We start from the raw sequence: 12,874 nt of genomic DNA on the forward strand, positions 1-12,874 counted from the left end.
GTTTGTCCCCGATTGCTGATTAAACACTTTAGTTTTTTGTTACACCTTGCTGTGCCTCAACCTTCCACTGCTTCTTCGATCATGTACATATACCCATCCACCCATTCTACCCAAATTTCTACCATTCTACCTTTAGCTTTACCCACCGGTCTGACCATTCCACCTATTGGTATAGCATTTGACCCATATTTTGCCCATTCTACCCATACATCAGCTCATTCTACCCATAGGTCTGCCCATTCTACACATAGTCAGCTCATTCTACCCATAGGTCTGCCCATTCTACACATAGGTCTGCCCATTCTACCCATTGGCCTGTCCATTGGCCTGCTCATTTTATCCATTGGCACACCTATTCCTGTGAATGATACAAGGATTAATAGTAAGAGGTTCAACAGTGGCCCTGTGATCAGGTGGCGACTGAATGCAGCTGAGATAGGCTACAGCCACCCCCCGCAAAATGGATGGATGGAAGGTTCAACAGTATTATATAAACTCTTTCAGGGTCATACTAAGTTCTTAGCATGGATTTATGTTGGGAAGCAAGCGAAAACTGCAGTAGCGTTTTGTGTTTGACTCAGAATACTTCACTGGGCACTTATCTTTTGACTGATGAGTTGGTTTCGCTGAATTTATCACTTTTACGAAGATGAGCAACAACAGCGGCAGAATGCCAGTGAGCCGTCCATGCAGAGAGGGCAACAACAATTGAGCAGGAGAACACTAGCACTGGGTTCAGGGGTCAAGTTTATGAGCGCCTCAATGGAAGCAGAGGCCTACAGCGACAATGAAGTTGTGACTATGCTTATTTGCACCCAGCCCCCAGTAACTTCTGCAAAACTCCGCCAGCCATCAAGCACCCAAGGGCACCATCTGCCCCTTCTTATGCATCCCCTAACCCCTCCCATGTCCCCCCATCCTTTCAGATCCATCTCAGAGGTGACTTTCCCATGCCACCAGATCTCCTCCATTGCACCCTTGTCACCCCTTCGCCGTGACCGTGGTACATCCCCCAATCTTTTCTCTCAGTCTACGCGTGCTAATGACCTCATATGCAAAACGCGGCGGCCGCCGTCTCCTTCCCAGCTGCAAAGCCAGAGCAATCACAGACCGTACTTGAACCCCAACAATGCCCTATCAATGTCACGATGGAGCCCTGCGTCTGCCTGCCCCCAAAAAACTTCATTGTCATGCAGTTCCCACATTCGAGACAAAGCAACTCACAGCTGAACTTGACTGTGATTGGTTTCGCTCGTCTGGTGTTGTCTGACTGAGACACAAAGAAAATACTTGTAGAAAAGTACACAGTTTAACAAACACACAACAAAAACACAGGAACCCACTGCCAGTAATATTTTGCATTGGCCCAGTTAGAGCTTCGACCTAAATCCAACTGCAGGTACACAGGTGAAACCCCCCAAAAATTGGATATTTCGCCAAAGTTTGTTTATACCAGCAACTAATAGATGACAAAAGCTAATGACATGCAACTCAAAATATTTCAAGACTCCTTTTGATATAGTTTTAATGTCTTGCAACTTATGAAAACATTGATTTAATCATTTCAGAAAATGTTGGGTTTTTAAAAAACTGTAAACCGTGATCATCAAAATAACAAATACAAGTTTGCTATATTCCACTTTGTATGTAATGAGTTTATATCACATATGAGTTTCACATTTGAAGTTGAATTGCTAAAATTAATTAACTTTGTTATATTCAAATGTTTTGAGTATGTGTATGTGGGGAACTGAAGAGAGTCAATCAAGAACATTTGAAGGACTTTTGCAAAGGTTGTTGCTAAATCAAGATGTTTTACTCGACTGCTGGAACAAAATGTGTGACTGTTGCCATGAAGAGTGAACTTTAGGATATGCAATACGCTTTATTCTATAGAAACACTGTAAGAATTGAAACACTATTATACACATGACATTCTTCTCCTTTTCAATTGAATTGTACATTTTGCATAAACGCACCACATTTACGCCCCAAAATTGTTATTCTGTGCAAGGTTTTTGAAACCTTTCCAAGATGTACACGTCCTCGGGACGTGATGACTACTGTATGCGTCGACATATACCACAATATTTCCAAACTTTCCATGACAACTATTGAAGGACAACGTATCACATTTCGCACCTTTCTGTAGTTCAGAAAATGTAGGATATCTATTTTCCCAAATTCCTGTTTTTCCTCCAAATTCTACATTTTCTAAACACAAATGGTCTCTGATCTTTGGAAATGTTTATTACTTCCATGTTTCTTATGAAATCGATAGATGCACCCCGATTGGGACATAGAAGATACCGAATCGATGGACAAACGTCAAAATATTGCTTACCGAATAAAGTAATAGAGGATTCTAAAATGTAAAACGAATGTCGACAAAAACAAAGCAAAGGAGGGGACGAGAAGCCGTGCTAACCGCTAAGCTAGCTTGAACGTGGAGTAGTAATACAACAAAAGAATAAATGATTTGTACACCTCAACAGAAATTTTACTAAAATTTGCGTTACAGCAGATAGTAACCAGCTAAGAAGAGAAAATAAGCAAGTAGTTTAATAAATCAGGAGACAAAACACTGTAAGTCATAGATATAAATGATGAATATATCATAGCTGAATCGTAACCGAATCGTAAAATGCTCAAAAATGCTGACCCTTATTTCTCACCCAATTCAAACCATTTCCAACATTGAAACATAATTCAGAAATCCAAAATGTTCCCTAATTCCACATTTTCTGTGATAACCTTCGATCCCAATAAGATGAATGGATACTATTTTTCAAGTTTTACCTACATTGTCAAACCATTTCAGCATCTAAACATTCAACTTATTGAGAGTGACATGTTTCATATTCCAAACTTCACACAAAATTCAAAATTTCCCGTAACACCAATGCCCTTTCTTTTCTAGTGTCATGTCTGTTGATCATGTTTTTGTTTGGCCATGTGCTGTTTGTTTTTTGGACACTCAGTTCCTGCTTTTTCACTCTTGTTTTGTCACCATAGCAACCATTAGTTTCACCTGTGTCACATTTGGAGTCCGCACCTGTTTTCACCAATTATGTCACTTATTTAAACTGAAAGTTGCCAGTAAGTCAGCCCAGCGACTTTCTGTCAAAGCATGGACTGTGAGGTTTGTTTTCCCCAAAGGCAAAGGAAAGTTGGCGCGGGCAAGGCATGAAGGTAAGGACATCATTTATTTTAACACTAGCAAAATGAACAAACAAAAGGCGCGCAAAAGGCGATAGTACAACACTTGGCTAATGAAACAAAAACTAGCACTTGGGCAAAAAAAACTATGAACATGAAACAAAACTCGATAACTGTGACATAAAAAACCAAAAACTTACGTGGCATGGCAAGAAGCAAAACTATGGATTGGCATCAGTAACAGAGGTAGCATGGCATGAAGTGAAGAGAGGTAAGTTCCTGGCAACTTTCAGTTTAAATAAGTGACATGATTAGTGAAAACAGGTACAGACTCCAAATGTGACACAGGTGAAACTAATGGTTGCTATGGTGACAAAACAAGAGTGAAAAAGAAGGAACTGAGTGTCCAAAAAACAAACAGCACATGGCCAAACAAAAACATGATCAACAGACATGACATCTAGAACATGTAAACTAAATATTTAGCTAATTCAGGCTATTTTTAACATTCCAAAAATGCCCACATTTTTTGTAATCATGCATTTTCCAACCAGAAGATTAATTTGCAATTAAATGAATGTGTTTTTCTCACATTTCTCAGCCTATTCCAACCATACCCGCATCAAAACATTCAAGCTAGCAGTTAACAACACGAGTATGTTTGTGTCATTTCTTTTACTGATGTGTCATTCCTGAAATGAGCATCTGCCCCTTCCTCTAATGAGAGATCTCCCACCCAGCAGATGCAGAGGTGGTTGCGAGCCTGCCGCTCAGCTGTGCCTGAATGAGCCGATATGACCCAGAACCCCCCCTTTACTCCCCCACCCAGAGCTTCCCATCCGTCGAACCTAGTAATGAAATTCAGGGCTCCCAAGGGGTGACATGCATTGCATTTTGTGACGATGCGATTATGGAACACATGGCGTTGCAACCTGGGAAGCAAGGAGCATGTCTGCAGCTCCTGGTTAACATCAGCAAGGTTATGTCAGAATTCTGCTTTTATATTCTTCATAGAACACTTCGTACTTGTCTATTCAAAGCAGCACCATACTAACAGAATGCAAAATGTCCCCGTTACATGTGTTATGCACACCAAATATTACCCAGAATTACAACACATGTCTCGATTATGAGTGATGTACTGTGAAGAAATACAATTTGATGAATATGGATGCTTTTCATTCGTATTTATTCCTAAAGGACTTCGTGCGCAAGCACAGCCCTGTAGATTGGAGCCTTTTCAATATTGGGTAAGGACTAATAATGAGATATTTTAAAAGGAGGGGGTTGTCCAGCAACCCCCCTCAGTAGGACCGCCGTGTCTGTAACCCCGAGCCCCTTAGGGGTCATGAGAGAGTCAGGAGAAGGGAGGATGGATGTGCCCAAAGGGGGAGGGCGCATGTGTCCGGTAAGAAGTGCCCCCCCTTAGACCATGATGCAATTGTTGGGCTGCTGACCCTGAACTTCACACATTTGAAAAAAAACCCTTTTGAGAGCAAGTGTTTTTTTTTCCCCAAAATGTGCCACCCACACTAAAGAAATAGACCAAAACAAATGTACAAGCGCACTAAACTACCCACAGAGCAAACGAAAGTGCGTGTGAAGCGGAACGCAAATGATCCAGCCACATCCTGGCATCAGAAACATCCTGATTGACAACCAGAGACAGGTGTGTCCTGATTGTCAACCAGGGACAGGTGAGGGAATCAGCGCTCAGACCAGAGGAGTAGTGGAAACCCCAGGCAAAAAGAAAGTGGAAAGAAAAATAAGAGCACTTAACAGGAAATAATACAAAATACATGAAATGAATAACACCTCAAGTGTCATGGAGATTATGATAATATTATTATATATATATTTTTGTATTAATTTAATGTATGCATGTACACATGTATATTAAACGCCCAAACTGCAGTTTGGTTGGGGTTATAAACGCTGACTGTGCATGGCAAGGCCTAGACTAGGACACAAGGGAGAATGGACATGAGATCCATCACCTCAGGGCTTCTTTTATTGTCCTATTGACGGGAGTTCAACTCTTGCTGCTGCCAGGCACTGCTGCACTCTCACGACTATGTTATGCAAACATGAGTAATGCTTTTGTCGCTGCTGCGTCGGGTCTGTCATGCCTCTTTTCTCCAGGCCAAGATCAATGTCTAAAAACTCTGTTTAACCTCTTAAACCCTCGGCAGGCTGACTAGATGACGACTAATCCAAAATAAGTCATATTTTCCTGTGCATGGTTAATTTACATGTAACAATAACTGAACCACTGGATAAGATTCAGTGTTTTGATGGTAGATGGAAACAGTATTTTATTGGTTTTTTGGATGAAATTATTCATGAAATCACTGACTACTTGCTTTTTACCATTTCAGTGCCCAGTTATCTCCTGTTTTATGGAATCAGATTGGTTGAGCTTTTAGTTGACATTCTTCTTTTTGTTTATTGATATTGAGCAGTTACCGTAGCAACAAAGAGTGACCCCATTAACACAAATGGAGGAAATATGGTCTGACCTTGGCGTATCATCTCATCTTCATTATCAGGACTACTTTTCTTCTTGTAACATGGCAACATCTTGCGGTACATTACTCCCTTCTGTTTTTCTTTTCAGTCAGTTAGGCGCTAATATTTCGCCACAGTGGAAAAATCTTTTATTTCACCGCTGACTTCATGGGTCTGCAAAGTGTGGCCTGGGACACTCTTATTGGACCGCAGCTTGTTTTTATTTGTCTGCAGATTGTTCTAAAAATACAACAAACAAGAATGGATGCTGATAGGAGAGGGGGTGGAGGGCAGAGATAGGAAGATTACCCTGGATTTAATAAGGTCTCAATCGGAGCACAGACTGGACGTAGTCTTATGGAGATGAGGGTGTGAGGGTCATGTCACCGAACACTGAAGAAAGGGGGCAGCCTATTGTGTCCAGGGTGTCCCCCATACACAAACACACACCCCCTTGCAGGCTTCACCGCTGGCCAGGGCAGCCCACGGCCCTACCCCCTCTTGCACAGGTCATAGGTCATTGACTTGAACCCCTTACCGTCTGCACAACCCTCGACACCCTCCCTACTTTTTATTTTTTTAGACATAGCACATTTTTAATTTTTATTTTAGTACCAGCACAGAAGAGTCGACTTAACTGCTGAGTCAGCACAATGATCGCATTAAGGTGGACAAGTCCAAAGATGGGCTAAAACAAATCCAATATGCAAAGTTATTAAATTTACCTAGGAAAACAACTTGAATGTTAGCTTTGTGTTGTTGGAATCTAAGTGTTCACATTACATTTCCACATTGTAATAACAATTATTATCCATCTGTTTATATATATATAACCTGCTGAGAACATGTGTCCTCTGAAGTGAACATTTGGGTTTGGGCTAAATTCAGAGAAAAACACAAATGCCCAATTGTCTGGGCTTTTTCCAGAAAATCACATATGTCCATTTCATAGGACGTCCAGTGCAGAAGACACTGATTTGGAGCTTTTATCAGGGGGAAAACACAATTGTCCACTGCATAAAATGTTGGTTTTGGGCTTTTAACATATAAAAAAAACAGAGTCCACTGCAGAAGATGCTGTATTTGAACTTTACCAGAGAAAAAAAAAGTCCACTCCAGAGGATGCTGGTTTGGGTTGTTGTTTTTTTGAGAAAACCACAAATGACCACTTCAAAAGACGCTACTTTAAATAGAATAAATGATAAATGGGTTGTACTTGTATAGCGCTTTTCTACCTTCAAGGTACTCAAAGCGCTTTGACACTACTTCCACATTTACCCATTCACACACACATTCACACCCTGATGGAGGGAGCTGCCATGCAAGGCGCTAACCAGCACCCATCAGGAGCAAGGGTGAAGTGTCTTGCTCAGGACACAACGGACATGACGAGGTTGGTACTAGGTGGGGATTGAACCAGGGACGCTTGGGTTGCGCACAGCCACTCTCCCACTGCGCCACGCCGTCCCTTTGGGGACTATTATCAGCGAAACCCATAATATCTACTGTAGAGGATGCTGGGTTAGGACTTTTATTCAAGAAAAACACAAATGTCCACTACATAAGAGGCTGGTTTGGGTCTTTTATCAGAGACAAACATAAGTGTCCACTCCATAGGTCATTGGTTTTGGGCTTCTAATATGTAAAAAAACAACAAAACAGAGTCCACAGGAGAGGATGCTGATTTGGGGATTTTTTTCTGAAAAAAAAAACAAATAAATGTCCACTACAGAAGACGCTGCATTTGAACTTTTACCAGAGAAAAACACAAAAGTTCCCTCCAAAGAACGCTAGTTTGGTGCTATTATCAGCGAAAACCATAATATCGACTGCAGAGGATGCTGAGTTAGGACTTTTATTCGGGGAAAAACACAAATGTCCACTGCAAAAGACGCTGGTGTTGGGCTTTTGTCAGAGAAAAAACACAAATGTCCACTGCAGAAGATGTTGCATTTGAACCTTTACCAGAGAAAAACACAAATGTCCACTCCAGAGGACACTGGTGTGGGGTTTTTTTGGGGGGTGGGGGGGGCCACAAATGTCCGCTCCTAAGGACAATAGTTTGGGGCTATTATCAGCGAAAACCAGGATATCCACTGTAACGGATGAGGTATTTGGACTTGTATTCGAGAAAAACACAAATGTCCACTTCAAAAGACGCTGGTTTGGAGCTTTTATCAGAGAAAAGCACAAATGTCCACTGCAGAGGACACTGGTTTTGGGCTTTTAAGATATAAAAAAAACAGAGTCCACTGGAGAGTATGCTGGTTTGGGGATTTTTTTTCTGAAATAAACAAATGTCCACTGAAGAAGATGCTGCATTTGAACTTTTACCAGAGAAAAACACAATTATCCACTCCAGCGGACATTGCTGTGGGTTTTTTTTGGGAGAAAACCACAAATGTCCACTACAAAGGACAATAGTTTGGGGCTATTATCAGCGAAAACCATAATATCCACTGCAGAGGATGCTGGTTTTGGGCTTTTACCAAAGAAAAACAAAAATGTCCACTGCAGAGGACACTGTTTTTGGGCTTTTATCAGGGAAAAACACAAATGTCCACTCCAGAGGACGCTGGTTTGGGTTTTTTGGGAGAAAACCACAAACGTTCACTCCAAAGGACGCTAGTTTAGGGCTTTTATCAGTGACAAATATAATGTACACTACAGAGGACACTGATTTTGGGCTTTTATCAGGGGAAAAACACAAGTGACCACTGCATAGGACCTTGGTTTTGGGCTTTTTTTAACATGTAAAAAAAAAACAGAGTCCACTGGAGAGGATGCTGGATTGGGGCTTTTTTTCCGAAAAACACAAATTTCCACTACAGAGGACGCTGGTATGTTTTTTTTTTTGTTTGTTTTTTTGAGAAAACCACAAATGTTCACTCCAAAAGGACAATAGTTTGGGGCTATTATAAGTGAAAACCATAATATCCCCTGCAGAGGATGCTGGGTTAGGACTATTATTCGATAAAAACACAAATGTCCACTGCAAAAGACGCTGATTTTGGCCTTTTATCCGAGAAACCCACAAATGTCCATTGTAGAGAATGGTGGTTATGCGGTAAAACACAACTGTCCACTGCAAAGAATGCTTGGTTTTGGGATTTTATCAGAGAAAACCACAGAAAAAAGGATGCTGGTTTGAAGCTTTTTTCACAGATTAACACAAATATTCACTGGAGAAGATGTTGGTTTGGGCCTTTTTTTTTAAAGAAAAACATTAATGTGCCGTTTAGGGCTTTTATCAGAGAAACCCACACATGTCCACTGCAGAGGACGGTGGTCCTTTACCCTATTAATATGATTTAATGTATCGTCTGATGACTAATTGACAAACATCATCTTGCTTTTCATTCAAAGCTAGAAAATAAACTGCTTGTGTTAAACTGCGATCAGTAATTTCCGAAAAATGTAAAAGTGGGTATGATTAAATAAACTCTGCTTCTTCCTTCTCCTTTTTAGACATGCTGTGCAAGTGTTTGGCGGGTTTCAAAAAGACAAAACTTTTTTTTTTTTTTTGGAGTTTGAGTTTATTTCGAACATGCAAGCATACAACATAATACATCACAAATTCCAGTTTCTCTTTTCAACATGTTCGAAAAGGAGTAGGAAGAAGTAGAGTTTATTTAATCCCACCGCTTTTCTTTTACGTAACAATTGCAAAAAAAAAAATTCACTTCCTGTTCTCAAAGTCTTCACAATATACTCCATAAGTAATCACAATAAAAATAAATAAATAATTGTTGAAGTAAGTTTTATTCCATACGATGAGATGAATCAGATTATTTTGAGAATGAAAGAATGAATGGGTGAATATTTTGTGTGTATGAGAATAATATTGGCAGCATCTTTCATGAGAAACAGGATTCTAAAATAGGACATTGACAATAATATAAGTTAAAGCAGACATTGTAAAGTTGAAGAAAGTGCAGGACTTACTTAAACCCAGCATTGCTGTCAAGGCGCTGAGAAATCTTCTTGCTTTCATTTTTGCTGTTCTCGTCTGTGAAATCCTTTACAAAAATGTAAATAGTGAAGAAAAAAGTAATCCAAATGACTATATGTGTTCGTTCTTTGGTTGCCAGGCTAAATGTTTTTTGTTTTTTTCCGAATATTACAGCATTTCTGTTCTTCGGGTTTCCTGGCGGGGTGACGGGCCCCCTGAAGGCTGCTGGTCACGTCCAAAGCCAGGCTGGGAATAGTGAGACCTCAGCCCGGGCGAGCTCATTAGTTATTCCGCCTCATTGTTGCCGTTGAAGGGACAATGATGATGCGGCGGCCATCGGCAGGTTGTTCTCCTCAGGACCAATCGCAACACGGCGGGGGCGGAGGGCGGCGGCCCGCTAATTAGCCTGAGAGGCCCTGATTCATTTTCATCTTAACCGCCGGACACTCGCTCGGCTCCGACCAGCTGTGGCCTGAGACGGACACGCTGATCCCAGGTCAGCCGGCAGCGAGCTCTTTGACCCCAAGCAGCTTTAATCAATCGAATCCTAATATTTGGTCTCTCGTCAGTCCCTGCGGTAATAGGTTATAATTGAAGTATTACTTTTGTTGTTCTTCTTGCTAAATAAAAATAAAATGAGAACAACCCCACTTTATTTAACCTCACGTGCATGTCTTGTACTTCGCGCTCACTTTTCAACTCTCCTGTCCGTCCTGTATTCAGGTATACGGAAACAACATGCAGGAACCAAATAAAGGCGCAATGATGACGTCATGCAACACATGTGCTCATTGAAAACGGTGTTTTGTTCTCATCTGTCACTTCATCCTGGACAATATTCATGACAAATTGGTGCTTTGTTTTAAAGATGTGATATTTTGTTTTACACTATATGAACAAAAATTTGAGAAGGAATTTTACCTTTGCAACCTCATTATACTATTGGCTAAGTTTTATATCTATACATGTAAGTATCTCAATACCCGACCTGTTTTTTGTACCTTTAAAAAATAATTACAACTTTGCTTTAAAACGCTGTCATGATCCGTGGTCCGGATCATGTTTTTGTATTTTTTGTTAGTTTTGGGCTCCTTTAGTTCCTGTTTGCGACACCTGAGTTTGTTTTGGTTGCCATGGTTACTCATTGTGTTCACCTGTCTCTGCACTAATCAGAGGCATTATTTAAGCTTGTCCTTGCCAGTCAGTCGGCCTGGCTTCATTGTTTGCGTCACGCCTTTGCCAAGTAAGTTTCTTGTTCCATGCTTATGTTAAATCTTAGCTTTATGTGTATTAGGCATGCTTGCCTTTTTGTTCTGTGTCTGTATTTTTGGTAGTTGGTTGATTTATGTTAAATAAATAAAGTACCAATGATTGTCCCACACACTCTAGGTGTGGTGAAATTTGTCCTCTGCATTTGACCCATCTCCTTGAAATCAAATCCTGCCTTCGTCCGGAGCCGTCAGTTTTGCATTCCAGGAAAACAATCCTTGCAGTAAGCACACAAAAAAACAGAGCTTTGTTTAGCAAGAATTTAAATAGTTGTAAATGTGTAACATAAATTACCCTACGGATCCAGTTAGATTTATTTTCTGAAAATTTCAACTTAAAAGATTTGTCAGCACGACCAACACTTAAAAGACATTTAGTAGATCTATCCATCCATCCATTTTCAACCGCTTGTCCCTTTTGGGGTCACGGGGGATGCTGGAGCCTATCTCAGCTGCAGTCGGGTAGAAGGCGGAGTACACCCTGGACAAGTCACCACCTCATCACAGGGCCAACACAGAGACAACATTCACACTCACATTCACACACTAGGGACAATTTAGTGTTGCCAATCAACTTATCCCCAGGTGCATGTCAGTATGTGGAATTAAATTACGGGATGGATTATGCCACTGCTGTCTGAAGTGCAGTGCAGGGACCATTTGCAGCCCGCAGATCATTTTTTCACGGCCTGTGGCACATTCTAAAATAAAAACAACAAAAAAAGTTCACTTCAGTTTATTTCAAACATGCATACGATAAAATGTAATGCATCACATATTTCCAGATAATTCATTACAGCATATCTGAAAAGGAGTAGGAAGAGGCTGAGTTTATGTACTGCGTGGCACGGGGACTGCGTGGCGCGGGTACTGCGTGGCGCGGTTGGAATAGAACGGTTGGGACAGTGGCCGTGCCACAAACTGAGGGTTCCTGGTTCAATCCCAAGCTTCTTCCAACTGACTCACATCCATTGTCCTTAAGCAAGACACTTCACCTTTGCTCCTGATGGTTCGTGGTTCGGGCCTTGCATGGCAGCTCAAGCCATCAATGTGTGAATGTATGTGTGAATGGGAGAATGGAATAGAGCAGTTGGGACAGTGGCCTTGCCACAAACTGAGGGTTCCTGGTTTGATCCCCAGCTTCTTCCAACCGAGTCACATCCATTGTGTCCTGGAGCAAGACACTTCACCATTGTTTCCGATGGTTTGTGGTTAGGGCCTTGCATGGTAGCTCCCGCCATCAATGTGTGAATATATGTGTGAACGGGTGAATGGAATAGAGCGGTTGGGACAGTGGCCGTGCCACAAACTGAGGGTTCCTGGTTTGATCCCCAGCTTCTTCCAACCGAGTCACATCCGTTGTGTCCTTGAGCAAGACACTTCACCATTGCTCCCGATAGTTCGTGGTTAGGGCCTTGCCTGGCAGCTCCCGCCATCAATGTGTGAATGTATGTGTGAATGGGTGAATGTGGAAATAGAAACGAAAGCGTTTTGAATCCCTCAAAGGTATAAAGTGCTATACGATATAACCCATTTACCATTTAATCCCACCCTTTTTCACATCATAGCAATCTTATTTCCTTGTTCTCTTTAACATAACAGTGAACACATAAATAATAAATAAATAACATTCCATTGTAAGTAAACAAATACTTAATACATAAATAATGTTTGTCTCAATAAAAAACAATTAAAAAATAAAAAAGGGTTCAAGATGTTCATAATTCTTTTTCTGTGTACCTTGTAAACACTTGTAGTATGAACGGTCTCTTAAACTTAAACATATTGGTGCTTTGTTTGATTTCTTTGGTTAATCCATTCCCTGCAATAAGGTAGCGACTTGTCCAGGGTGTACACCGCCTTCCGCCCGATTGTGGCTGAGATAAGCACCAGCGCCCCCCGCGACCCCAAAGGGAATAAGCGGTAAAAAATGGATGGATGGATGGGTTAATCCATTCCATATTTCAATTCCACATACAGATATGCT

At 41.1% G+C, this 12,874-nt stretch overlaps 1 protein-coding gene across 2 annotated transcripts in view; it reads right to left on the reverse strand.

Annotated features, from left to right (window-relative positions):
* The window catches only part of si:ch211-57n23.4 (immunoglobulin superfamily DCC subclass member 3), a 39,315-nt gene extending 28,987 nt beyond the window's left edge, over positions 1-10,328 (reverse strand). For both annotated transcript variants that reach the window (XM_061908366.1, XM_061908365.1), the window contains exon 1: positions 9,613-10,328. In XM_061908366.1, coding sequence (XP_061764350.1) covers positions 9,613-9,661 — 49 coding nt within the window. In that variant the 5' untranslated portion in view covers positions 9,662-10,328. The remainder of the gene's footprint in view (positions 1-9,612) is intronic.
* Between the last annotated feature and the right edge of the window lie 2,546 nt (positions 10,329-12,874).

Source organism: Nerophis ophidion, linkage group LG08 (assembly GCF_033978795.1).
Source record: "Nerophis ophidion isolate RoL-2023_Sa linkage group LG08, RoL_Noph_v1.0, whole genome shotgun sequence".
Classification (NCBI taxonomy): domain Eukaryota; kingdom Metazoa; phylum Chordata; class Actinopteri; order Syngnathiformes; family Syngnathidae; genus Nerophis; species Nerophis ophidion.